The 25792-nt window shown below is 32.3% G+C and overlaps 1 protein-coding gene and 1 pseudogene across 1 annotated transcript in view; one reads left to right on the forward strand and one right to left on the reverse strand.

Annotated features, from left to right (window-relative positions):
• Window positions 1-25792, forward strand: part of TMEM67 (transmembrane protein 67) — an 85368-nt gene that overhangs the window by 34433 nt on the left and 25143 nt on the right. The window contains exons 8-19 of the mRNA XM_031946987.1: window positions 2418-2572; window positions 2679-2787; window positions 3416-3502; window positions 4242-4307; window positions 6059-6215; window positions 11842-11965; window positions 14815-14920; window positions 16432-16488; window positions 16590-16688; window positions 19282-19380; window positions 19616-19702; window positions 25616-25715. Of these exons, the coding sequence (XP_031802847.1) occupies window positions 2418-2572; window positions 2679-2787; window positions 3416-3502; window positions 4242-4307; window positions 6059-6215; window positions 11842-11965; window positions 14815-14920; window positions 16432-16488; window positions 16590-16688; window positions 19282-19380; window positions 19616-19702; window positions 25616-25715 (1246 nt within the window). The remainder of the gene's footprint in view (window positions 1-2417; window positions 2573-2678; window positions 2788-3415; window positions 3503-4241; window positions 4308-6058; window positions 6216-11841; window positions 11966-14814; window positions 14921-16431; window positions 16489-16589; window positions 16689-19281; window positions 19381-19615; window positions 19703-25615; window positions 25716-25792) is intronic.
• On the reverse strand, window positions 22129-23382 carry LOC111719111 (annotated as a pseudogene).

The raw sequence follows: 25792 nt of genomic DNA on the forward strand, positions 1-25792 counted from the left end.
TTGCCACTACAAAAAGAAATCTACAAACATTTTTGCACATGTAAGTCCTTTTCTCTTTTTTATGATTTCTTTGGGATACAGATCCAGTAGCTACTGCTGGATCAAAGGGTATGCACAGAACAAAAAGAAATTTTTAAAAAGAAAAAGGAAGGAGAGAACAAAAATTCAGCAAAACTGATCAATACCTTGAGAAAAAAATCAAACATTAACACACAAGGGATTCATCTGGGGACCATTTTTGCATCCTTGATTTTTTTCTTTTTAAAACCCTCTTTTTTCCTCCATCATCATCATCATCTAGGTTTATATAGCTAGTGTCAAATGTCTGAGGCTAGATTTGAAAGCAGAATTCCACTACACCTACCTGCCCTTCATGTCTCCAATCTTGTTTCTAATTTTGAAATTTTCATTTTCAGTTGTTTTGTAGTTGCTTTTCTTTCCTTTTACATTGTTCTAGTTTTTTGGGGGCAGGGGGATGGGAGGTTGTTGGTTATTTTGGGCATATTGTTTTTCTAACTATGCCTACTTTACTTTTCATCAGCTCATTTGAGCTCTCCATAATTTTCAGTATTCCTCATATCATTCATGTCTTACTGCCCAATAATATTCCATTACATTCACACACCACACTTTGTTTAGCCATTCTCCAGTTAATGAGCATCTACTTTGTTTCCTGTTCTTTGCTACCATAAAGAGTGTTGAGATAAGTATTTTGTTATATATGAAACCTTTTTGTTTGTCAATTACCTGATTTCATTCCTTTTCTTCAAATTATTTTTGCCAGTTTAATGGGTTTATTGGTAGATTAAAGTTGTTCTAATTTGCATCTGTTTTATTATTAGTGAGGTTAAATATTTTTCCCATGGGATTATTAACAATTTGCTTTTCCTCCTTTGAAAATATTCTGTTCATGATCTTTGACCATTTATTCATTGTGAATCTTGGTAAATATTTAATAGTAGGCTATGTATTTTAGATGTCGGGTTTTATTTGAACTACCACAAATATTTTCCCCAATCTGTTATTTTTTAAAATATCTTTTTGTTGTTGTTCTACAGAAATTTATTACTTTAATATATCCAAGCAGGCAGTATGGTACAGTAGCAAAAAAAAAAAAAAATGTAAAGATATACTCTAGGTTCCAATCTTAGTTTTGTCACTAGCTCTCTCTAGGCTTGTTTCCTTATCTTTAAATTGAACAAGTTAGACTAAAGGTCCTTTAAAGTCCCTCTAAAATTCCAGCTTTAAACTATAGTCCTAGGAATATACAGAAAAACTCAGATAGTAATAGAGATATGAGACTAAGGTGAAGTTCTTATTTCCTGATCTGGAAAACAAAAAATTCCAGAATGTGGGAGAAATGAATGGAATGATTACAAGAATGGTTCTCAAAGTATGGTCAGAATCCTCTAGATTCCCAAGATCCTTTCAGGATGTCCATGAGATCAGAATGAATTTTATAATTCTAAGATTTTATTTAGCTATCAAAATCTTTCCTTTTCCAATCAAATATCTGTGGGAAACTGGATTTGTTTACATACTTCAACCAAAGTAATATAACAGATTGAATGCAGAAACAGGTGTGAGAACATAACTGTCTTCTTTTAAATCAAACAATAGATTTGCAAAAATATATAAAACAATGTACTTTTCATTTTTGTTTCAGAAAAGTTATTTTTCATATAAAAAGTAAATTATATTAACATGTGATAAGTTTATTATTGCTATTTTATTTTTAAATTTAATTTATTTAAAACTTAAATACAGAAGAAAAAAAGAAAAAAGTAACAATATTTGCCCTGTGTTCAGCATAACATAAGATTCAAAATATAAAGCAATAAATTTTCATTTCAAGTAGACTTTTATAATAAATACTACACATTTTGTTAGGAGCTGTCTGTCTTTTCTTTGCTTCCTTACAAGTTTTCTTTTGTTCCCTGCTATGCATTTTTTTTACTTTATTCTTTTTTTCCCCTCTCCCCTCATCCCAAGAAGACTACAATTAAGAGTTGGTAAATTTATATATGTCTTAACCCATATTTACATATATACATAGCTGACATATAGTATAGTTTCTCTATTTTCTCTTTTTATTAAATCTATTTTAGTGTTAACTTTCTCTAAAATCATAATTACTACCCGTTTTTTTTACCTAATAAATTCTATATTTGATCTTTTTTATTTTGTTTGTATATATCTCTTGTTTCCTATTCCTCCATTTTAAATTTACAATAGGGTAAATATTGATAGATATAATCCACATAGACAAAAATTTTCAGCAATTTTTAAGAGTAAAAGGGGTTCTGATACCCAAAAATTGGAGACTGCTAGATTGGATAGTCAAATCTAAATTTAATTTTTATACTAACTTTTTTGTTAATAGTCATACTAAAATTTATTTCCATTTTCCCTTAAAGATATATTCTAATCTTACATCTTGCCAAGCTCTTGGAAATATGTGCATAATGACCATGAATTCTATGAGTTCTGCCATTTTTGATGCTTGTCGTCTGTTTCGGTTTATCTTTGAGAATACTGCTGGACTAGGCACTGTTCATTCCGTAGCATTCTGGTATGAACATTTTTATTTATGTACTTTTTTGAATATGCAACTATTTGTACAAATTTTAATAATAAAAATACTGGATTTCCATGATTTAAACAAAAATTATTTTCAGGAGACAGAATCTTCCATGGTTATTCTATGGAGACCAATTAGGATTAGCACCTCAAATACTCAGAACTACTCAGCTTTCTACAAATTTCAGCTTTAAAGGTCAAGACCAGGTATGTTGTAAATTGCTTTTTTCTAGCACTTAGGGACATACAGGTCTTAAAGTAAGTTATCGCTTTAAGAACAGAATTCTTTCCCCGGGAGTTTTGAAGGTGGCATTTGCCAAACTAAGGAAACTGGTATTGTGAACCTCTTACAAGAGTCTTGAGTGCAAGAGTAAAATTATGATTTTCATGCCCAAATTACAGGAAATTTCTGCCATGGAATGTCCCCAGCATTCTGGAGATTGGCTCAATAAGGCATTTAGGTCTTTGTCTACATGCTTAAGGTATCGAGGCCCTTAAATATAAGAAAGAGGGGAAATTTTGATTTTTCCCTTAATTAATCTGTTTTTTTAAAAGGTTATTTTATATGTGAAAACAAAATGCCAAGAGTAGAAGTACTGTATCCTTCAATCTTAAATCTGTTTTATTAGCTTGGGTCCCAAAATGTATGTGGTTTTCTTCAGTGTGCTTGACTATGGTTTTGACTAAATAAATCTAGTTTCAAAATAGAATTCGTTAATTTTTAATATTTAAAGTTTAGCAGAGAATTTTATTTTTCTCAAAATTATCATGATATAAGAATATGTAATATTTTAATATGTAATATTTTAATTTAGCTTTTGGCTTTTATCATTAGGATGTGAAACTGAGGTTTGTTGCAGCTTCCTATGATGTGAGAGGAAATTTTCTTGAGTGGAGGACTTTGGAAGGAGGTCTTTTACAGGTAAAAATAATTTTAGTTAAAGAAAAATCATTCTCAGTATAAAAGGAAAAACCAATCAGGCTTTTAAATGTTAAACATAGATTACACTTTAAACTGAGAGACTGTGACTCATGCTCGGGGTCATAGATTTGAACTGGGATTTGAAACCATGTATCCTATTTCAAAGATCAACACTCTTTTACTCTACTACATCTGTAAATTGGATCTAATTTCTATAATGCCTACCCCACCATTGGTTAGGAAAAAAAGGTATTTTGTAAATTGTTGAGCTCTGTATAAATCTAAGTTATTACTTTATTAGGTTTTTAAAAATTATTCAGTATTTATGCTAAAAATAACTCTAATAAAGAACAAATTCAGTCCCTAATACAATATCTTCCTTTAATTTTGCATGTTCTAGTGCTGTAGTATAATAGAGCAGCATGTGCCCATAATACACTGGATCATGGTCTAAACCAGATTAAGATGTAATTGGAAAATATTTGACAAAATAAATAAAATTCAAATAGGACATGGAGAATAATATCAATTTGTGGCTTTCTAAGTTAATATGTGCCCTGTCCTTAAATATGATTTGGTGGCTCCCTTTTTTATTTGAATTTGACATCACTGGTATGAGAGTTTCCACACCTGTATTAATCAAGCTACTATATATATATTTTTTTCTGTTGATAAAGTAACCCTTTTACTCTTCAATTATCTTATTTTCTGTATTTTTTTTTTGACTGTTTTGATGTAGCTTTGTCCAGACACAGTGACCAGACTGAATGCTGCTTATAAGTTTGGAACAACTTATCAGCAAAATGTAAGCTTAAATTATATCAAGTTTTACTTTTATTCTGTGCTTAAATCTCATTCTTTTAAAAACATGCCAGTAATACTGGAGCCAAATATTTATCCTTGGAAAAAAATATTATTTAATATTTTAGATAATAAAAGAAATTTCTTAATTCATTTACTGTCAATAGTGATAAAATATAGCCACTAATACCATCTAGATTTAGAAAATCTACATAATTTTAATTGTATGAGAGAATATTACACATTTTTAAATTTTATGAAGTCATTCTGATTCAAAGATTGATTTACAAGTTTTTCCATTTCCTTAGCAATATGCAGTATTCTTAAAATAATAATAGATTTTCATAATCATGTTTATATTACCTAGATTTGCAATTATAAAGAAAAAGGTATATCTAATGTTGAATTTTTTTTAATTCTCAATATTTATTATAATGTATATTTTTTCTCCAAAAATTCTATATGTATGTATATATATATATACACATATATATGCATGCAAGCATACACACACACACACACACACACACATATTCACACAGATTATAACATGATCTATCCTATTTGAGTCCCAGTACCTAATTATAGTTTAAATGATTACATTTTACATTTTTCTGGGAACTGTCTTATAAAATTTAGGGGCATGTTTAATTTTTTTTGGCCAATGATCAGTAAGATTTCATTGATGTTGCATTGATAAGCTTTATAACCCACACTTAGATTGACTAGAACATATAACAATAGTAGAACACTCTTACTTTAGATAAATTCTATGTCTGTGGTATTTTTATTAATACATTCAATTTTAAATCTATGACTGCTCTGCCATACCTTGAAGGTAGAAACTGTAACTACTAACTTTTGGTACCATCATAAATGGAAATTTAAATTGGGGGAGTTTTTAACTCTAATTAAATATTTTTATGCATCCCCTCATCAGAAAAGATAATGTAATTTGCCTGATCCTACCAATGAATTGTACTAGTTTGTTTAAGATATAAGTTCATGTTTTAAAATATTAGGATAAATTTAATTCCTTGAAGACTTTGGTGACAAAAAAGGCAACTAGTGGCTTTAAATGTACTATTTCTGTGGAGCAAACTATGCCTTTTTTTGACCAGGACAACTAAGCCTATTACTTTTTTTTCTACTTGTTGGTTGATCTATTTTTTCCTCATTTAAAATTTTTATGTTTTTGGAAAAAGCATGGGATAGACATATGTATTATTCAAAATGTACCAATGTGTTTGTGTTATCTTTTTTATCACTGGCATGTGAGGTATATATGTAACTAGCAGTGGTGCCTTTGGGTCAAAGGATATGAGGATTTTACTTACTTTTTTTTAGCATAATTCAAACAATTACTAAGATGACTACAATAATGTAAAAAAGAAGCAACACTTCGTGAAACAGGCTTCTTCCCCCTTTGCAAAGAATGCATGTCTGTACTTATTTATAACAATGAAGCGCTTCTATTTAGGGGGGATGGAGATGTTTTTAAAAAGCATAAATTAAGTATTGACTAAATACCACCTTGTTAAATTTAATACATACTTTTAATAAACAAATATATATAAAAGTTCAGCCTTATATATGTACCTCATTTTCTTTGTATTTTGAAATTTGTTATGTTCATAAAAAATTAGAATTTAAGAAGAAAAAAAGTATGTCAATGAAAATTTCCCCTAAGTTTATTTTAAAACATCTTTGAAGAACACCAATGCCAATTTTGAACTTTGATGTTTTTTTTAATAGTGTGAGGTTCCCATCTCCAAGATCTTAACAGACTTTACAAGTCCAGTATTTTATGATGTGTATCTTGAATATACTAGTGAAAATCAAGAACAGCATCTTTGGGCTATACCAATATTAAACCTAAATCTTCGGCACAATGAAATCTTTGTGAACCAAGGTAAGACCTTCATACTTATATGCCTTAAATTGACTCAAGTAGGTACAATAAATAATAATAGCTAATATTAATGCTTTGAAATTTATAAAGCCCTATACAAATGTCAATTAATAAACATTAAGCATTTACTTGTATGCCAGATACTGTGCTAAGCACTTCAAAAAAGGGGCAACCATGGTCTCAAGGAGTTTATAATCTAATGAATGAGGTAAATATTATTTCATTTTATCCTTATAATCACCCTGGGAAGTAAGTGCCATTATTATCCTCATTTTATAGAGAGGAAAACTAGGATAGACAGAGGTTACATGACTTGCTTAGGGTCACATAACTAATAAGAGTCTTGATGAAGTTTAGGTTTTGGGGTTCCCTTTAGTAGGGAACCAAATAATAAGGGCTAGATTTAGGGAACCAAAATGAGATCAGGATTTCTGGTGGCCAAAGAGTTAAATGATAAGGTCTAGTGGCAGGTTCAGGGTTCAGGGAACCAAATGAAGAGGTTTGGCTCCCGTGTACCCCCTTGGGATTCAGCACAAGAATTTATATTAATTTACTTTTATTATGAATTATTATAATTAATATCATGTTCCTATTTAAATAACTCAAGTTGTAGTTTTAAGTCCACATCATATTTTTAATTACTTTTATTATTTTTATCTTTCCTTTTATAGTCAGTTGTTGTATTTCCGATTTTAACAAAAGAGTAATGAGGCAAATCTCTGAGCAAAATAACATTTATTAGCAGGGACATTTTGCCTGTCAATAAATAGTTCAGTGGCTTGCCTTCATTAAAGCCAAAAACTCTAAACAAAAGAACAATTTCCCTTTTATAGGTTTTGGAAATATAGAACAAAAAAAACTACAGGTTACAGTAGGTAATATCACGAAATTAAGGGCAATATGACTTGAAACCAGCCCAGACTTCTGGATAACAAACAGACATCTTTGAAGGGTCACTTGATGGAGTAAAAGTATCAGATCCAAACTCCCTTTCTGTTTACACACATTGCTCAAGATTAGCAAAATTTCTTGAGACAAGAATATATTAGTGATTAGCAAGAGAGGTAGAATACTAAGACCATGAACTAAGTTAGAGACAAAGAACCCTAAGCAGTTACAGAACAAAATCAATTATTTAGAAATAGGATCAATTAAGAAAATGATATAGGATCAAGTTTAATCTAGGATAGACATTGTGACCTGAATGTACACAGTAGATTCAAGAATGACTCCCATGCCAGTAATGATTCATTTGTTCTCTCTTAAAATAATCAATTTTATTTTTTGTAATAATATTTGTGCTTGCCATGTTGAATGCTTACCAGTTCTTTTTCTCACAGCAACTAATCATATGTAGGATCAATATTTTTGTGTAGTCTATAGATCTTGAGCCTCTCTAATCCTTCTTCCTAAACTAATTTTCTTACATTGTTCTTGTCCTTGCCCCCTTTTACTTTTTTAATTCAAGAAAACAAACCAACAAAAAACCAAAACAAACCCAGATGGCAGTTTGAGAATGAGTGCTGGATTTTGGAATCAAGGAACCAGTGTCTCTTGACTCCACCCTTCAAGATATCTGGGTGACTTTGGACAAGCCACTTAATTTCCTTGGGCCTCAGTTTTATTATCTGAGAAAGAAGAGGGAGCTACTAGATGATCTTTAAGATAAAAAAGAACAATTCCCTTTTTAAAGCAAACTGAGTAGGAAATAAGCAGCTTTTATGTTAATTTTTCATAGTCATTTACCTGAGAGGAATAGTTCTAAAAATAATTTGGATTTTGAAAAGATGGTGGAATAGGTCAGAAAACTTCGGCTATACAGATTTCCTCTACAGAAAAAGACAAACATTGCCTCAGAGAGAATGGAGAACAGCAGAAATAAATATAAGTCAAAGTAAAGCAGTTGTTTTCCTAAGACAACCTAGGAAGACTCCAGGAAAGACTTGATCTTCAGGGGACAGAGATTCGGTCTGAATGAAGTACAAACATCTCTGGACCAACTCTGAAGAATTTATAAACAAGACTTATATGAGCTCCCAGGTTAAGGAGAAAATACTGGAAGCAATAAAAAATTGTTTTAATTTCATGAAGCTACAATAAGTATTATCTTGGAATATTATATATATAATAAGTATTATCTTGGAATATTATATTTCATAGAGCAAAAGATCTCTATTTACCCAGCAAAGTAAAGAATGATCATGAATGGGGAAAAAGAAAGATTTAATGAACTGAAAGACTTGAGTTATTTGTCACAAAAGCAACAGAACTTAAGGCAAAATTCAACATATAACATCCAGGAGAAATAAAAACATTAAAGACCAGTTTATAAGGGACTCAATAAGGTTAAAACATTTATTTGTTTATGAAAATATTATTAGTTCTTTTATGACTTGTTATTTTTATTTTAGTAGTTTGAAAGAAAGGCTTGGGCTGAACTGAATATGATGGGGAAGGAACAACTGTCTTATACAAATGAGACAAAAAAGGAAAAATTGATACAGGAGAAATTAATTGGGGAGTGGAGGGGAGGGCAGGTAGTACTGAAATCTTACTCATTGGGAATTGGTTAGAGGAATTATATATCTAAAAGTGTTTACAAGTCTTCTAAATTCAGAAAGAAATAAGAATAAGGGAGAGATTCTTGGAGGAATGGATAGGTTAAGAAATAGGAGGGCAAAGTAACAGAAGTAATGAAGAGGAATGAGGAGGGATAGGAATAGAATGAGAAGGATAGTGAGGAAAAATAGAAAGGAATACCTCAGGTTGTGAATGGGAAGAATTTAACCATAAAATGGAAACATTAAAAATTAGAATTCCAACAAATCTTGCTTTTAGGAAATGCTGTAAAAATGAGAGGCACACAAAATAAAGGTGAGGAGTAGTATTTATTATATTTAAAAATTGGATAGAAATCATGATTACAGATAAAGTTAAAGCTAAACCTTAAACCATGTTATAAGATGAAAGCATTGTTGAAATATAAAATGGATAATTTTGATTATTTTAAATTAAAATTTTCTTGCATAAATAAAACCTATGCAGCCAAGAATAGAAGGAATACAGAAAATTATATGTGAGGGAGGGGAGGAGATGGAATCTTTAGTAGACAATCAGATAGAATTGAATGTGATTGGTTTGGAATATTGCTGTGGTGTAGGAAATGATAAACTGGTTGACTTAGAAAATAATGAAAAGATTTGGACATATGAAAGAAGATGCTATCCTCCTTCAGAGAAATAGGACAAGTGGTAACAAGCATAGTATGGTATTTATGTGTGTGTGGATGTGTGGATGTGTGTGTGTGTGTGTGTGTACGAATTTATATGTGTATATATGTGCATGTTTACAGATAGGTACATACTTATATCAGCTCTTAATTGTTGCTTTTTTGAGGTGGAAGGGGAAAAATAAAGTAAAAAGTGCATAGTAGAAAACAAACAAAAATCCCCAAGGAAGCAAAGAAAAGCTATAAAGCTTTGAAAACAATGTATAGTATTTATATAGATTTTATTGAAATAAAAGTTTATTGTTTTATATTGAATCTTATGTTCTGTGCACATAGAAATATATTTTTCTTATTTTGTATTTGAGTTTAAAAATAAATTTTAAAACTTAAAAAAAGAAAAGTAATTGAAATAAAATAGAGAAAGTTGTTGTAGACACTTAAAGAATTTTAGACACTAAAAATTAAAGAACCCAAGGTAACTTTTCTTTGTTGATTTTAAAATTGTGTTTGAGGGCATCTAGGTAGTGCAGTGGATAAAGTGCCAGGTCTGGAGTCGGAAACACTTCATCTTCATGAGTTCAGATCTTTCCCAAAATATTTAACTAGCTATGTGACACCCTCATCAAGTCACTTAACCCGGTTTTCCTCTGTTTCCTCATCTGTAAAATGAATTGGAGAAGGAAATGGAAAATCACTCCAAAATCTTTGTCAAGAAAACCCTAAATGGGGTTTGAGGACTTGGACACAACTGAACAACAACAACAACAACAACAAAAGACTCACTACAGCAAAATGTAGCTTTTAATATTCTTTTTAAACAAGTTTGTTTTTTCATGTATATGTTAAAATGATACTTCCACATCTATAGATGTTGATGGGCTTGAGGTCCTACCCTATACAAGGTGCAAGCCAAGAAGAGTTTCCTTTATGTTTCCCCAAGCTACCCAGTAGGTCCCATGTATGATGTAATATTGTCCTCTTTCAGAGAACTCCTGAGCATCTTACCTCAACATTACCAATAGGGAAGCCAAATTACTGGAGCAGAGGAACAGGGGAGCAGGGTACCTAGAACAGAACAGCTGCTTTGTGAGTGCATGGTGATGAATTCACTTTAGCAAAAGATTTGAATCTTGAGCTGTTCTCCAAGTCAACGAAGGTATAAGGGGACATAATAGTAACATGGATTCAGAACTGGTTAATGGCTGGACCACAATATAAGCATGCTTCGTGTGGGTTTATTTTGGATGAGGAGACTAGACATGTAATTTCATTAGTATAGGAAAATTTCAATGCAGAAACTCCCTCTACCAATACATATCAACACTTGTGCAATTTAGAGTCTTATAGAAATAATCTGGGCCAGAACTGTATTAAAATATAATTGGGAAATATTTTAACAAAATAAAAAAATAGGGGCAGCTAGGTGGCACAGTGGATAGAACACTAGCCCTGAAGTCAGGAGGACCTGAGTTCAAATTTGACCTCAGACTCTTAATACATCCTAGCTGTGTGACCTGGGGAAGTCACTTAATCCTGATTGTGCTTAGCAAAAACAAAAAACAAACAAACAAAAAAAAACATATATAATGTTAATATGTGGCTTTCTAAATGGTCAGTGTGTAGTTTGTCATCACAGAGATAAAGGTTGTAGCCATTCCTGACCTGGAGTTGAGAGGATATTTGACTTATTCACCATAAGTTATATAGCCAGCATGTACCACAGATAGAACTTGAACCCAGGTCTTCCTGGCTCCAAGCCCTATTGTTGTACTATGCTTGGGAAACCATTTGATCATACCTTTCATTTCACAGTGAGGAAACTAAGGCCAAGGGAAAGTGACTTGCCCAGGGTAAAATAACCTTCCTAGAATCAGGATATAAGGACACCCCCTGATTCTACATTTGGTATCATTTTTATAATTGAATGATACCGAAACACTTATATGTGAAGTGTTGAATCAGAACTGTGCCTAGCATATAGTAGGAATTTAGTAAATGCTTGTTCCCTTTCTCCCCGTCTCTCTTCCATGCATTTCATAAACTGGGCAATTCTTTCAATGACCTTAAATGCCTCACTATCATACAAGCCCATCTCTTTAGGATCACTTTTCTTCAGGTAATGGTGTATGCTTCTGAATCATGGAACCCCATAGTTTGGAAAAAAATAGTGACAAGTTGCCTAAAGGACAACAAACAGATGCATTATAGGTGTGGCTAGTCTAACACTTTCCAGCTTTTCTAGAGATGGGCTGGAGAGATTCCTTGAGTAGGGCCAGCATCTCCAGCTGGGAGACCAGCAAGCAAGCACATAGACTAATGAAACCACAGGGCACTGGAGTATAAAACTAAAATATCTTTGTTCTTTTTTCTCCTTCCTCTTGTTTTTGGACATTAAAGATAGCAGTACTGTCAGGTGGCTTTTGACTCGCCGCCTGTTCTTGGTGGATACCTTAAGTGGACGAGAGAACGACTTAGAGAGTCGGCCAAGAGTAATTCGAATTGCCAGCAAATTAACCATGAGGTGAATAAATGTCTAATACTCTACTTGGTCTTGGCTATGAAGTATGTAGCACGAGAAGCAGTACCTCGCTGTCTCAGGGGAATATGGGTAATAAAGTTTATAGCTTCGTGTCTATCTAGCGCAATACAGAGTAAGAGTAAGACACTGAAATTGAAAGTCTAACAAAGTAAGTTTAATGATCTCTTAGTTACCAGTCAGATTTGGTAGAACGGGATTAATGATTGCAAAAGAAATCTAATAGAATGGAGAGATAATTGTAGGATCCACAAACCTCAACACCTGTGTTAAAAATGCCAGAAACGTGACTGATTTGTGTCTCCCATGGGAATGTGACATAGTATCAGAGCCAGCAAAACCTAGGTTTCAGTTTTGTATCTAACACACATTGGCAAGTCACTTAACTTCTTTCACTGCTCTAGGCAATTCTCCAAGATTATCATTTGCAGAGAAGGTGCCAGGCAGAGAGGGTTCCTCACCTAAGAAATCACAGATCTAGTCCCTATCCCAGTGTTCCATAGCACCTATTGGCATACAGCAAATGTAATAGGTGCCTAATAAATGTTAATTGTATAAGTGAATGAGTTATACTATTGTAGGAGCATAATTAGATTGCCCCAAAAGATGGAGACAATGGACAATGTTTTGCAAATACATTTGACCAAACTAGAAATTGCTAAAAATCTGCTTTTTAAAAAATTGGCTATGATAAATGATAAAGTATTAACTTTTTACTGTCTGATTTGTCATTTATCAGGTAGAGAACTATGGAAACTATTATTCTTTACTTAATCTGACCAACAAGAAAAAAACAGTTGGTAATATGAAAGTGATAGGAACTTTTGGGAAAAGTGACCATGTCATCTTGGGGTTCATATTTGTAAAGGGGAACATTGATAATTAGCCCCATATCCTAGACTCTTGAACAACAGGGGGCTAAAAAATTAAGAGAAGGAATAGTAATAATCCTGGAAATTCTTAAAAGATACAACTCTCAAGAATGTGAGATGAAATTCCAAGCACAAATAATGCTTAAGAGAAAAAAAGGGTGGAAAGATCCATTAAAAAAGAGGGGCTATATGATGAACTCATTTTAAAATGACATAAAAAAAAAGATGGAAGGAGGGGCACTGGAATAATATAGGAGAACAATAAATCCTATTAAGAAAAGTCCAGAATGAGAAGTTCACAAACAATAACAACAAAACACTTCCCCACAAACTAAAAATAGGAGCTTTAAAAAAAAATTTGTGGAACAGAAGGATCAAGGGGGTGACCCATTGTTTGAAGATGATGGTATAATGACAAAAGGAAGATAGAACTATTTAACTTTAAACTCCATCTTCTCTAGAAAGTATTCTTCAAACTGGAAAATGGAGAATATAGATATATAAGAGAAATTAAAGTCTGTGCTAGGAAAAGAGCCAAGATGAGAGCACTTCATTTCAAATGAATCTCAAGGACCAAATGAAGTCCTGCATAAATAATGAAAATGTTAGATTTAAGGGAAGATCATAAATATAGTGTATTTTAATTTTAACTACTTTTGATTTTTTATGAATAAAATAATGAAATATGAACTAGATGATGATAGATTTTTTGTTAGTAGAGCTACACTCAAAAGTTTATTGATTCATTGATTAATGGAAACAATGAAATACTAGTCATTTATCAATGACTTGGATAAAAACATCATAGCCATAAATTTGAAATCCCCAGGTGCTTCAAAATTAGAAGGAGGTAATAGAATAGGGCAAATTAAAGGTTCAAAATTATAAATCATCTTGTTAGGCTAGAATACTAAGTTGAAACCAGCATAATGAAATTTAATTGGAATAAAGATAAGTCTAGAGTTAGGTTCCAAAAATAAGTTCCATGAGTATGAGATGGGGAAATATTACTTACATAAAAAGAAACTCAAAGTCTTAGTTGACCATATACTTAAAATAAAGCAAAAGAATGAAATAGTACATCAAGTGAAATTAGCATATGAGACAACTTTGCAAACCTTAGAGCATTACATAAGTGTAAATGAATATATATTATTAATTATTATATTATAATTATATCATATAATCATACAATATTATATATTATAGTTAACATATTATTTAATAACAATATTTATAATATTATCATTTTGTTACATTAATAAAAGTAGTATTTAGTTTATGGGAAGTCATAGCACCAGTGTAAACTCCCATAATCAAATTGTATCCAGAGGATTATGTGCCTTATCTTAGGAAGGTCATTGACCACATGCATATACACATGAAGTTGGCCAGGATAGTATGGGGTCTGCAATTCATGTCATAAGTCATCATTGTATAGTAAATATATGGCTTAGCCATATGAAGTAGTTTGAAGAAATAGAGGATGTTTAGCCTGCATAAGGAAAGACATAATACCTATTTTCAATTCTTGAAAGGCTATCATATAAAAGATAAAGTAGACTTTTTCTTTTTTGCTCTAAGTTACAGAACTAACACTGCTAGGTAGAAGTTACAAGGAGTTGGATTTTAACATTAAAAAGAAAGAGTATTTTCTAAGTAGAACAGAATGAGGTATCTCTTTGTGTAGTGAATTACCTCTCACTGGGGAAGATCATGAGTCAAGAATGAAATTGAAGAGATTTCTGTATTGGATGGATGATTGCTTTACACTTTTAAAGTTCCTTCCAATTCTAAAATTCTTTGAAATAGTCTGATGAATAATTTTGAAATAATCTTACCAGGCAACTAGGTGATATAACAGATAAGAACACTGGATCTTTAATCAGGAATATCTGAGTTTTATTTTGTGTTTTGTCCCCTTATATATTTATCAATTAGATTTTTTTTTCTTTTAAACAGTATTTGCCTTGTACCCAACACCAAAAGTGGAAACATTTATCCTCCTCTAATTACTGTTGCATATGAGGACATTGAAATCGAGAATCCCAATAGCCAGTCTGTGATGGTGAGTTCTTAACTTTATTTCTCCTATCAAATGTGTTTCTAACTTGCAAAGTGGATTAATATTGAATTTGAAATCAGGAAAACCTGAGTTCAAATCCAGCCTCAGAAACTATCCATATTACAATACTCTTAACAGACCGCAACCTAAACACATCATTCTTTGACCCCCACTGGAGGAGGAGACCCAATCCTATACCAACATTTATTTTGATTCTTTGAACACCCAGAAGTATACATCCTAATCCTACCAGGGTTGCCCTACATAAGACATTTAATTCCTTAGCCTCAATTTCCTTATTTGTAGAATGGGAGTAATAATAATAGCACCTACCTCCCATGATTGTTTCAAGGAGATGTGGTAATATCTTTAAAGTGCTTTGCAAATCTTAAGTGAGCTGCATAAATGCTGGTTATTATTCTTATGGCAAAAAGCAAGTCTTTCAAACTTCAAACAGGTACAAATATAAGTATATTTGTATAGGTATATATACAAATATAGTTCTTGAACTTTTGTTCTCAGTATCTCTTTCTTCTGCTAAAAAATTGTAGAGGATATGCCTATCCAAAGAGTTTTTGTTTATTTATATACCATATTTTTATGGTAATTTTTAAAATTTTTACCATTAAAATTATTATTATTACTTATTACTCAATTATATATTAATTATTATATAATACTTATTAAATTATTAAGTTTATCATATTTGCCATATTTTGAATTTGTAGTTCCTTATCACACTGATAGAACCACTTTGTACTATTTGTGGGAAGTAATGCTATTTCTTGTCTTGGTCTTTTGCTCATTTCTTTACGACTTTTTATGTTGGTTCACTGCTTGTCTGGATCCTACTCCTCCAGCTTTAGGCCAGAAATAAATGGAATATTCTCTGAGCCTGATACATAAATAATCTAAAGTGTGGTACACTTCTTTCCCTCATCTTTCTCTATCTTCTTTTTTTCCTGTTACCTCCTTGCTTTCTTTTCTTTATTATTTAAATTCATATTCTTATTGGGGAAGTTGAGTATAGAAATACTTAGGGTTTTTGGCTTAAAAGTCTTTTCCTGGTGACTTGGCCCTTTCATTTGAATTCTGAACAGGACCCCAAGCTCAAATGGTGCTGTACTAAGCCCTTTACAAGCGTCATCTCACTTTATCATTCACAACAGCCATGAAATGGAGGTGCTATTATTATAATCCTTATTCGATATAGATTAGGAAACTGATGCAAAAAGAGATCAAGTGACTTGACCAAGCTCACATAGCACGTTTGAATTCAGATTTTTCTGATCCCAGCCCAGAGCTTAACCCACTATACTACCATCTGTCTATGTCAACATATCAACTATATTAGCATTTTGGTTATATGTGTATTGATAATAATTTTATTCAGATTTATATGTATATTCATGCAGTATATATTTTTCTAATGTTAGAGAACATCAAGATGAAAAAAATCAACATGTTTTACATAATTAGTTAAATTAATTTTGTGATTTTTTTTTTAATATCAGGTTTCTTTCTCAGTCAGATATGAAATGAACCAAGAAGAAGCACGTACCCAAACTAATGTGAGTTAATATTACTTTGTCATAATTCTTGGGAGTTTTTTGGAGGGTGTTATAAAAAAAGATTATCTAAGCTCTAAAAATCATAACTTTTTTTTTTTTAGATTGCATTGGGTGTATTGGGGGGGCTGGCAGTTTTATGGTCTCTTTTAAAGACTGCAGGATGGAAGAGACGTATAGGAAGTCCTATGATTGACTTGCAGGTATGAAACTTTGTCATTTTAGAAATGTTATATTCTTTTAAAGATAAATCTTTTTAACAGTCAATTTTCAGATGGAAGAGGGTGAAATTATAACTTTATAAATTCTTTAAGACCAGAAATTTTGTTAGCTTATTTTTATATTTCCTCCAGGTCAAAGTATAGTAGAGCACACCTACTATGTACTTGAATTTTTAAAAAATGAATATGTAAATAAGAGAATATGTGACTTGGGACTTGGCATACCTATCAGAAAATAAAAAGCAAGATTTTCATACTAACTTGGATTTTGTTTCTTTTATAATGGATTTGAATTGAAATTGGTGCTTTTCCTGATCTCAGTATTCTTAGTTTACACCTTAAGTATTTACTGATAGTATAATTATTTTGTTCTTTTATTTATTAGGATTACCTTGGTCTGGACCTTGACAGGACCTTAACTAGCTTCCATTGTGGTGAAAGTAGAGAATAAAAATGAGACTAGGTATTTTATTTTATGTTGAACTAGCCTATATTAGTAAAGGTAGTTGTAGTATAGAAAGAATATAATAAATTATAATAGGAAGTCTTCAGCTAAGGAATGAAGTATTGAAAAAAATTTTTTTAAATTGCTCATTTTGAAGTTGGAATCCATTTTTCCACAGAAGCAACGTTGTAAGGGGTGATTTGATTTTAGAACCACTACTTCTCATCCTCTGAAAGCCCTTTAAACAAAGATATGCTTCTACTAATCCTTCCTTGATATCTCATTGAAGAGTAGCTGGATGATGTAGTGAATAGAACATTAGCTCTAAAACCAGGAAGATCTGAAATCTGGCCTCAGTCACTTACTAGATGTATGACCGTAAACAAGTCACTAAGTCCCAATTGCCTCACTAAGAAAAAAAACCCCAAAGATATCTTATTGAAGAGTGAAAGATTAGCTTTTTAATTTCCTAATAGTCTTGAAAGGATTTGAGTTATGATCTCATTGATTATGATTGCCTTCTGGAGGATCAGCTTATTAAGGTTAGAGTACTTGCTCTGGCTTACTGCAGAAGGAAGGTCATCTGTATATGTTGTAAGAGTAAAACATTCTATATCAGCAGAGGGAATATCTGTGCTAAAAAATGCATGGTTCCTTGATAACTGAAATAAATACAGTTCTCTAGAACTTAACTACCACATGTAACACTTTTCATAGTTTCAGCTTGGGATACTAGAACATATCATCTGCAAATACAGCCCTGGTAGCTGGAAAACAGATTACCCTCCTTGTTTCTCCCACTCATATTACTTCTCTCTTGCTAAGAAATAGGGACTCTTCTGTCTCTAGGCTGTTAGTAATGGTTCATGTGGCCTAGATCAGGGACTTTCAGAGGGTTGGGAGAGGTGGGGTCCTGGGAGAGGAAATGAGTTCTAGAGTGGAAGCTGGAAGGAAAAAGTGAAATAACGAAATTTGTTCAGCAACTTCTGGGAGAAGAGAGTCCTAGTAGTAATATGACTAGAACAACTGTTCCTTCTTAAAGAATATAAGCTTTTTTTCTCTTCCTCCCTTTCCATCTTCTTTTCTTCTCTCTCCTCTACCCTCTCCTTTCCTTGCCCTTTCTGGTCTTCTCTCTTCTAGCTTCTGGAGGAAGTTAAGTGGCACAGAAAATAGAGCTCTGTTTTGGGATCAGAAAGTTCAGATCTAGCCTCAGATGCTTAATAGCTGAGTAATTGTGGCCAAGGCACTTAAACTTTGCTTCAGTTTCCTTATATGTACAATGGGAATAATAATATCACCTGCCCTCCCAGGGCTCTGATGAGAATTAAAAATGAGATATTTGTAAAGCACTTAGCACAGGGCCTGGCACTTAGAAGGCACTTCCTTCTTCCTTCCTTTCTCTCAGCCTCCTCTCTCTCTCCCTCCTCCAACTCCTTTCTGTCTTTCTTCTCCTCTCTTTCTTTATTCTTTTCTCTTTGTTTTTCTTTCCTTTCTCTCATTTTTCTCCATTCCCTCTTTCTCCTTACAAAATCTGGCTCATTTTTACATTTATGGATTTATTTCCATCTGTTCTCTTTCATATTCTGTGTGTTTCAGGCAAAATGGCCAGGTCATGTTGTCTAGACGTAATATTCTACCTCTGCCAATAACCTGTTTTTGTACAGATTGTCTCACAATTGCCATGTTTTCCCCCTTCATTTTCTGTTTTGAAGTTCCCAACTCTGGTGCCATCTCCTATGAGGGGGCCTTCCCTGCTTCCCTATTGTTAGAGTTTCCCTTGACAAGCTACTTAAAATTTACATTGTACTTAGCTGTATATTCAATTATCCATATCCATGTTGTTCTCTTCTTTCCAATTCTAAGAGAAATATAACCTCCTGGAGGACAGTATTGTTTTGTTTTTGTCTTTGTATCTCTGATGCTTTGCACAAGGGAGGTATTTAATAAATGTTGAATTGAATTAAGGGATGTATGTAAGACAGATGAGCATAAGGGTAAACATATTATAAACATAGTGAACATTTTGTTTCTCAAAATGGTGATGTGATTAGATTGAAGCTTATTACTACATGTTTGTTTAAATATAATTTAATATTCTCAATAGCTGTATTTTTTTTAAAATAATTACAGACAGTTATGAAGTTCTTGGTGTACTATGCTGGAGATCTAGCTAATGTTTTCTTTATCATCACTATGGGAACAGGTCTTTACTGGCTGATTTTTTTCAAAGTAAGTAAGATTTTTATATTATACTTAACCTGAATGCTCTCAGAGTAACTTTGTTCAGCTATATTTATAAATGATTCTTTTCCTCTTTTTGGCTCAAGCATGCTCAGATAATTGTATGATGCATTTAGAGAATGTCATTTTTTCCTTCTTTTTTAGTTGCACTGAATATATGTTATACTTAGTGTCAAAGAGGATAAGAACATGTTGTTTATAGCCTGATAATCTTCCTTTATAGGCACAGAAGGCTGTCTCTGTTTTATTACCGATGTTAAGCCAGGAAGAAAGCTTTGTCACTTATGTGGGATGCGCTTTTGCTTTAAAGGTAGGTTTAAAATATATATATATATATCCATCACTCATCTTAGTGAGTTTTCTAGGACAATGAAAAGTGAAATGTCTTCCCTAAGTTTCTTCAGCTAGTGTGTCTTGTCTGGAATTGGAATTAAGACCTTTCCTACTCTAAAGCTGGCTTTCTAGCCCCCTTGTCACATGGTCTTTTTTGAAGATAAGCTTTCCAAGAACATGGTGCCTAATTTTAAGTAAAGGGACTTATTGGAATGTGATAGTAGAGAAAAACGATAGAGTTGGACATTGGACTCATGATTTCATTGATATAGAAAGCTCATGTGTGAGGAACTACTAATGAAAACTATTATCTTCTCTTCAACTTAACAGTTGTTTTAAGAGAATTGTCTGACTGAGTCTTCCTGACTTTACAGGCTGGTACACTATCCATTATCCCACATTGCCCTTCTTCATTAAATCAGTAACTATCTTTAAACCAAAAAACTTTAAAAGAAAAATTTCCTTCATTTGTCATAAGTAGAAAGATCTTTTTTACAAAAATGTTTTAAATGCTTTTTAAAAGAAGCCACAAAAGTAGTTCAAATGGATACAGTTATATCATGTGCCTGATGCCTTTATTCATGAATCCTCTTGGAACAAAATTTCTCTAAAGTAAAATCTAAGTTAAAAAATACATACAAAAACATGTATGAGTAATATGAAATATTACATAGTAGGCATCCTTAGCTAAGTATGATATCAACACCACTTATTTTTGTACTTAGTTAAAATTATGGAAGTCAGACTAGGCTAACATATAAAATATCCAAAATTCATTTTCTCGATCCTGAGTGATAGATTCTTCCTGACATCCCTTTTGAGTACTTTAGTTGCCAGCTTCCCACCTGCCTTCTTTAGTTTCCTTCCTTTTTCAAAACAAGAAATAATACAATATTATTCATTTCTCACTCATCCTTTTCTTTTTTAAAATAATAAATATTTTTCCTCTATCTTTTTAAATATCTGTGATTTCTCCAATTATTCCCACTTTACCCTCTTCCATAAAACCCTTCTTTGCAATGAAGTATAGTCATATCAAACAAACCTCCATATTGACTATGGCTGATAATAGTAGTCTACTACATCTCCATCAAAAAGTAGGAGGCATGTCTTACCTCTTAGTCTTGTGAATAAGTAAAGTCCTCTCTCTTGATTTATTTATTTCATTTAAAACTTGATCATTCTTCCTCTTGGATGCTCTGACCTCCCATGGCATTTGTGACACTGCTCCTTCCTGTTTTTCTTCCTGCCTGGCTGACCATTCCTTCTTAGGCTTCTTTTTAGGATCATCATCTAATTCTCACATTTCTCCCCTTCATCTTAAAGAGTGAGAGTATTCCACAGTTCTGCTTGTGTCTATGAGACTTTTCTCATGTTTTAGTTATTTCATCAGTTTCCATGAATTTATTTATCATCTTTATGCAGATGGCTCCTAAATCTACATTTCAGAGCTAAGAGCTTAACCTTTATAAATACTTGTTACATTTAGTCAATCAAAAATCAAACCTCAGTTTAAGCCACTATGTGTATATACATTTATAAAGTATATAAACAAAAAAGTACAAATAAAAAAATGCTTGTAGGCTTCTTTATCATAAGGAAAAATATGATATTAAGCTATATTGTATACAGAGTATCAGCATTTTATATCACTGATTTTATTCATTAACTTTTTTGTTTTGTTTTTTAGAATTTTAATATTTTTAACTTGATGTAAAAATTTTAACATTCATTTATTAAAATTTTGAATTCCAAATTTTTTCTCTTTGTGTCCTTGCTTCCCTCATTGAGAAAGTAAGCAATTTGATATAGATTACACATATGCAATGTTACCATATTAGTCGTGTCATGAAAGAAAACACTGGCAAAAAAAAAAAACCCTAAGAAAAAGAAACTAAAAAAAATAGTATGCTTCAATCTGCATTCAGATTCCCATCTTTCTTTGGAGATGGATAGCATTTTTCATCATAGGTACTTCAAAATTATTTTGGATCACTGTATTATTGAAAATAGGTAAATCATTCACAGTTGATTATCACATAATGTTGTTATTATGATGTACAATTTTCTCTTCATTTTGCTCATTTCACTTTGTACCAGTTCATATAAATCTTTCCAGATTTTTTTTAAACAGTCCTGCTTGTCATTTCTTATAGCACAATAGTATTCCATTACAATTATACACTACAACTTGTTTATCCATTCTTCTCTCTATGACCATCCCTTCAAATTCCAATTATAGCAGCTCCAAAAAGAGCTGCTATAAATATTTTGTGTAAATAGTGGTATTGCTGGAGCAAAGGGTATGCATGATTTTATGGCCTTTTGGGGCTACAGTTCCAAATTGCTCTCTAGAATGGTTTAATCAGTTCATAATTCTACCAAAGGAACATTAATTTTTAAAAACACAACTATAGTTGAGCATTTGAATATTAAAGCAAAAAAAATGGCAAGTAATGAGTGTGTTAAGACAATTATAGTTTTTCACTCATTCACTATTGCATATAAAATCCAGCATTACAATATTCACTGGCCTCCATTTAGCAATTCATTTGACAAAGAGCCCTATCTCTGGGATGATGTTCATAATCCTCATAAACTTCTTTGCAGATGGATCAAAATCTATAATTCTACCTAATCCATTCCTTTATTTTTTTCTTTAAGACAGTAACTTTACCAACAAAGATAGCTTTATCTGATGAAAGAAAGTCATTCTCTGTAAAGTTTATCTTAAATTCAATTATTGGAGTTTTTTCTCATGATGTTCACAATAAATCATCATGTCTTCATTCAATACACATTTGATATCTTCTTCAGTCTGACTAGGATGGGAAGTAATGACTATAGTTCTACTATAAGAGTTGATAATAGTTTCTGAAAGCTACACAATGCCTCAGGCATTTGTATTGTATTGTATAGATATCCAGTGGGATATCTATATACTTGGAAAAATCCTCACTCTGACATTTAAATATAGTATTATCCTTCTGATCTAAAACAACAATAATATCTCCTGACTCCTAATCACCATCACCATGAAATTTATCTTGTGACCATGTTTCATTCTCTTGTGAATATGAATTTCCAGAATCTTTTTTTATGCCCTTGGCATTCCATGCAAAGTGATTCAATTTGCTGAACCATTCTAGGTCTTATAAGTTCTTATTTTCATTGTAGTACCTCTACAAATTGGATGGCATTCTACAGTTCCTTTCTTAACACTTCATCTTTTGAATCTATCACAAATTACATTCTTTTATAAAGCCAGTTTTTCCACCATTATATAAATCTTCTGAGGTCAATAATGACTGATGAATAGCATTTTTACCTCTTTGTTCCCTTTTTATTCGTCTGCCTCATCCAAAAAACATATCAAAGGTATCCATTGGGGAATCAAAAGCAACCACCAGGATCACTCTCTTTAAGGGCTTATTCTCTACTTTTGTCCTTTAAGTCTCTTTTTTGTATCAGAAAATACTTCACAAAGCTTGAGAAATTTGTTTGAACTTATTTAAAGCCTTTAAAATTTTTGTTCTTCTCTATCTCTGCAGACTTACTTCATATCATTCCCTCTTTAAAACTCTCTTTTTGGGCCAAATTAGCCTATTTGTTGTTTCTCAGTTCCCTAAATTGAACCTTTACAAAGGTTACCATCATGCCTAGAATGTACTCCCCTTGACCTCTATTTTTATAATGTTTAGCTTCCTTTAATAAATATTCAGTTTTAAGGTACAGCTTTATGAAACCTTTTTTGATCTCTCATTGTCCTCCCTTCTCCATTGTTAGTGTCTGCCCCTTCTCCTTTTACCTATCCTTTGCACTGGCCAAACCAAGCTACTTATGTTTCTTGAAAATGTTCTGTGCTTTCTTACCTCCTTGTCTTTACCTCATGTCTTATCTCCTTCAAAAATCCCAAATCCCTATTCTATCATCTTGCTTAATTATCTATGTCTGTAAAAATTATACTCCATCAAGGCCTAACCCAAATGAATTCTGCACTTCTTTCTCCTACTTTCAATTGGGTAAGCTTTCTATCTTTTGTGCGTCCCTAGAATTTTTTAATAAAATTTTTTCCCATAGTACTCAATCAAGTACTCAACCTTACATTACAGTTATATTGTTGTGGTTCAATTGTTTAGCCTTTCTGATCTTTTGTGACTTCATATGGAATTTTCTTGGCAAAGATAGTGGACGGTTTACCTCTTCTTCAGCAGATGAAAGCAAACAGAAGTCAAATGACTTGCCCAGCATTTTACAGGTAATGAATGTCTGAGGTGATATTTGAATTCAGATCTTCCTGACTCCAGGCCCAATGCTCTATCCACTGAGCCAACCAGCTGCCTCTTTTTAAAGTTATTCCTAAAAATGACTTATCTCCTTTAGGGCTAGTACTATTTCTTATTTTTCTTTGTATCTCCATTAGTGTTTTGGATTTAGTAGATGCTTAATAAATATCTACAGAATTGAATTTAACTGTACCCAAAAAGATAGTAAAGATGTATTTACCTGGTATCATATACAGACAACTTGTGTTCTTTTACTTGTGTTCCATTACTCAAATGAGATAATGTGCAAAAAATGGCAGTTCTTAGAGAAAATCTTACAAAGCTAAAGCCTTCTTTATATTTGAACTCACACTTGGAACAATATGGGAGCTATCTAAGACAAGAGTTTATTGAATCAGGCATCCTTAGAAACTATGTGTAAAACAACTTCTGATTAATCATTTCAGTCACCTATTTGTATTTAATTTGATGAGCCACAACTGCTTTTATATTTGAAAAATACTTTGAAAACCTTGAAGCTATATACATGCTAACTATTATTTATCATTATTATTGTTATCATTGTTATTTATTACTGTTGTTATAATGATGAACATCTGGATCTTCTAAGATTCAGAGAATTCATCTAAACTAGTGTTTTTAACAGCAACAAATATAATTTAGTTCAATTAAATACTTATTGAAAACTTTGTACAAAGCACTTTACCTTTCATCTTCTTTGAGAATGGAATGATTAGCTACTGTTGAGTTTCCAATTCATTCTTATCCCTCCCTATTTTAGGCTGTATCCCTTGTGAAATATAGACTTGTGCCAGTGACGGTGGCTTCTCCTCTTCCTCCTCCTTTTCCTCCTCCTCCTCCTCCTCCTCTTCTTCTTCTTTTGAATTCAGGTCCTCTTGACTTCAGGGCTAGTGCTCTATCCACTGTGCCACCTAGATGCCCCGGCTTTAACTTCTTTATGCCAATTGATGGATAAGTGCCCTTTATCCTGTCACTTTTTAAGGAAGAAGAGAAGAAAAAATAGTCATTTTATGACTATATATAAACATCCATTAATTCTCAGCTTTATTAAGTTCCCAGGAGACAGTCTTATTAAAAAATCATTTGTGATTGTTACTTGTAATTATAGTATTTTTATTTTATCAGCAGAATGAAATTCAGTTTTGTTTTTTTCCTATGTATGCAACATGTATAGTAGTTTAGGAGCTGGCTTTGGAGTTAGGTAGAAAGGACCTGAGTTCCACTTCACTGATACTGCCTAGATCAACAGTGTCAAAACAGTCCCTTCAGTCACATATTGATTTAGAAAACCACATATTAGCATTATCTATGTTCTATTGCATTTTTATTCATTTTGTTAGAAATTTCCCAATTTTTTTAAAGCTGACACTAGGTATTGTTGCAGGTTTGACATTTCTCACCAAAAAATTTTACATTGGCCTAGAAAAATGCACTCAGCCCCCTGACATCTCTCTACTAATATGTTACAGAGCAATTGCAGATTCATTTGCATCAGTAGGGGGAGTTTCCTAAATAAGGAAAACCACAGGTATTGATTTTAATGTCCATAACTTGTCTGTGTATATGTTTGATTTCATTCACAGACTCTGCAGTTTTTGCACAAGCTTGTATGCCAGGTTACTATAGATATCTTTTTCATTGACTGGGAGAGACCTAAAGGCAAAGTTCTTAAAGCTGTTGAAGGTAATTTAAATAATCATTTGTGCTTATTCATTCAGAGTGCCAAAAAGATTGACCTTACCTTTTGTTTCATCTTTCAT

Source organism: Sarcophilus harrisii, chromosome 1, assembly GCF_902635505.1.
Source record: "Sarcophilus harrisii chromosome 1, mSarHar1.11, whole genome shotgun sequence".
Lineage (NCBI taxonomy): Eukaryota > Metazoa > Chordata > Mammalia > Dasyuromorphia > Dasyuridae > Sarcophilus > Sarcophilus harrisii.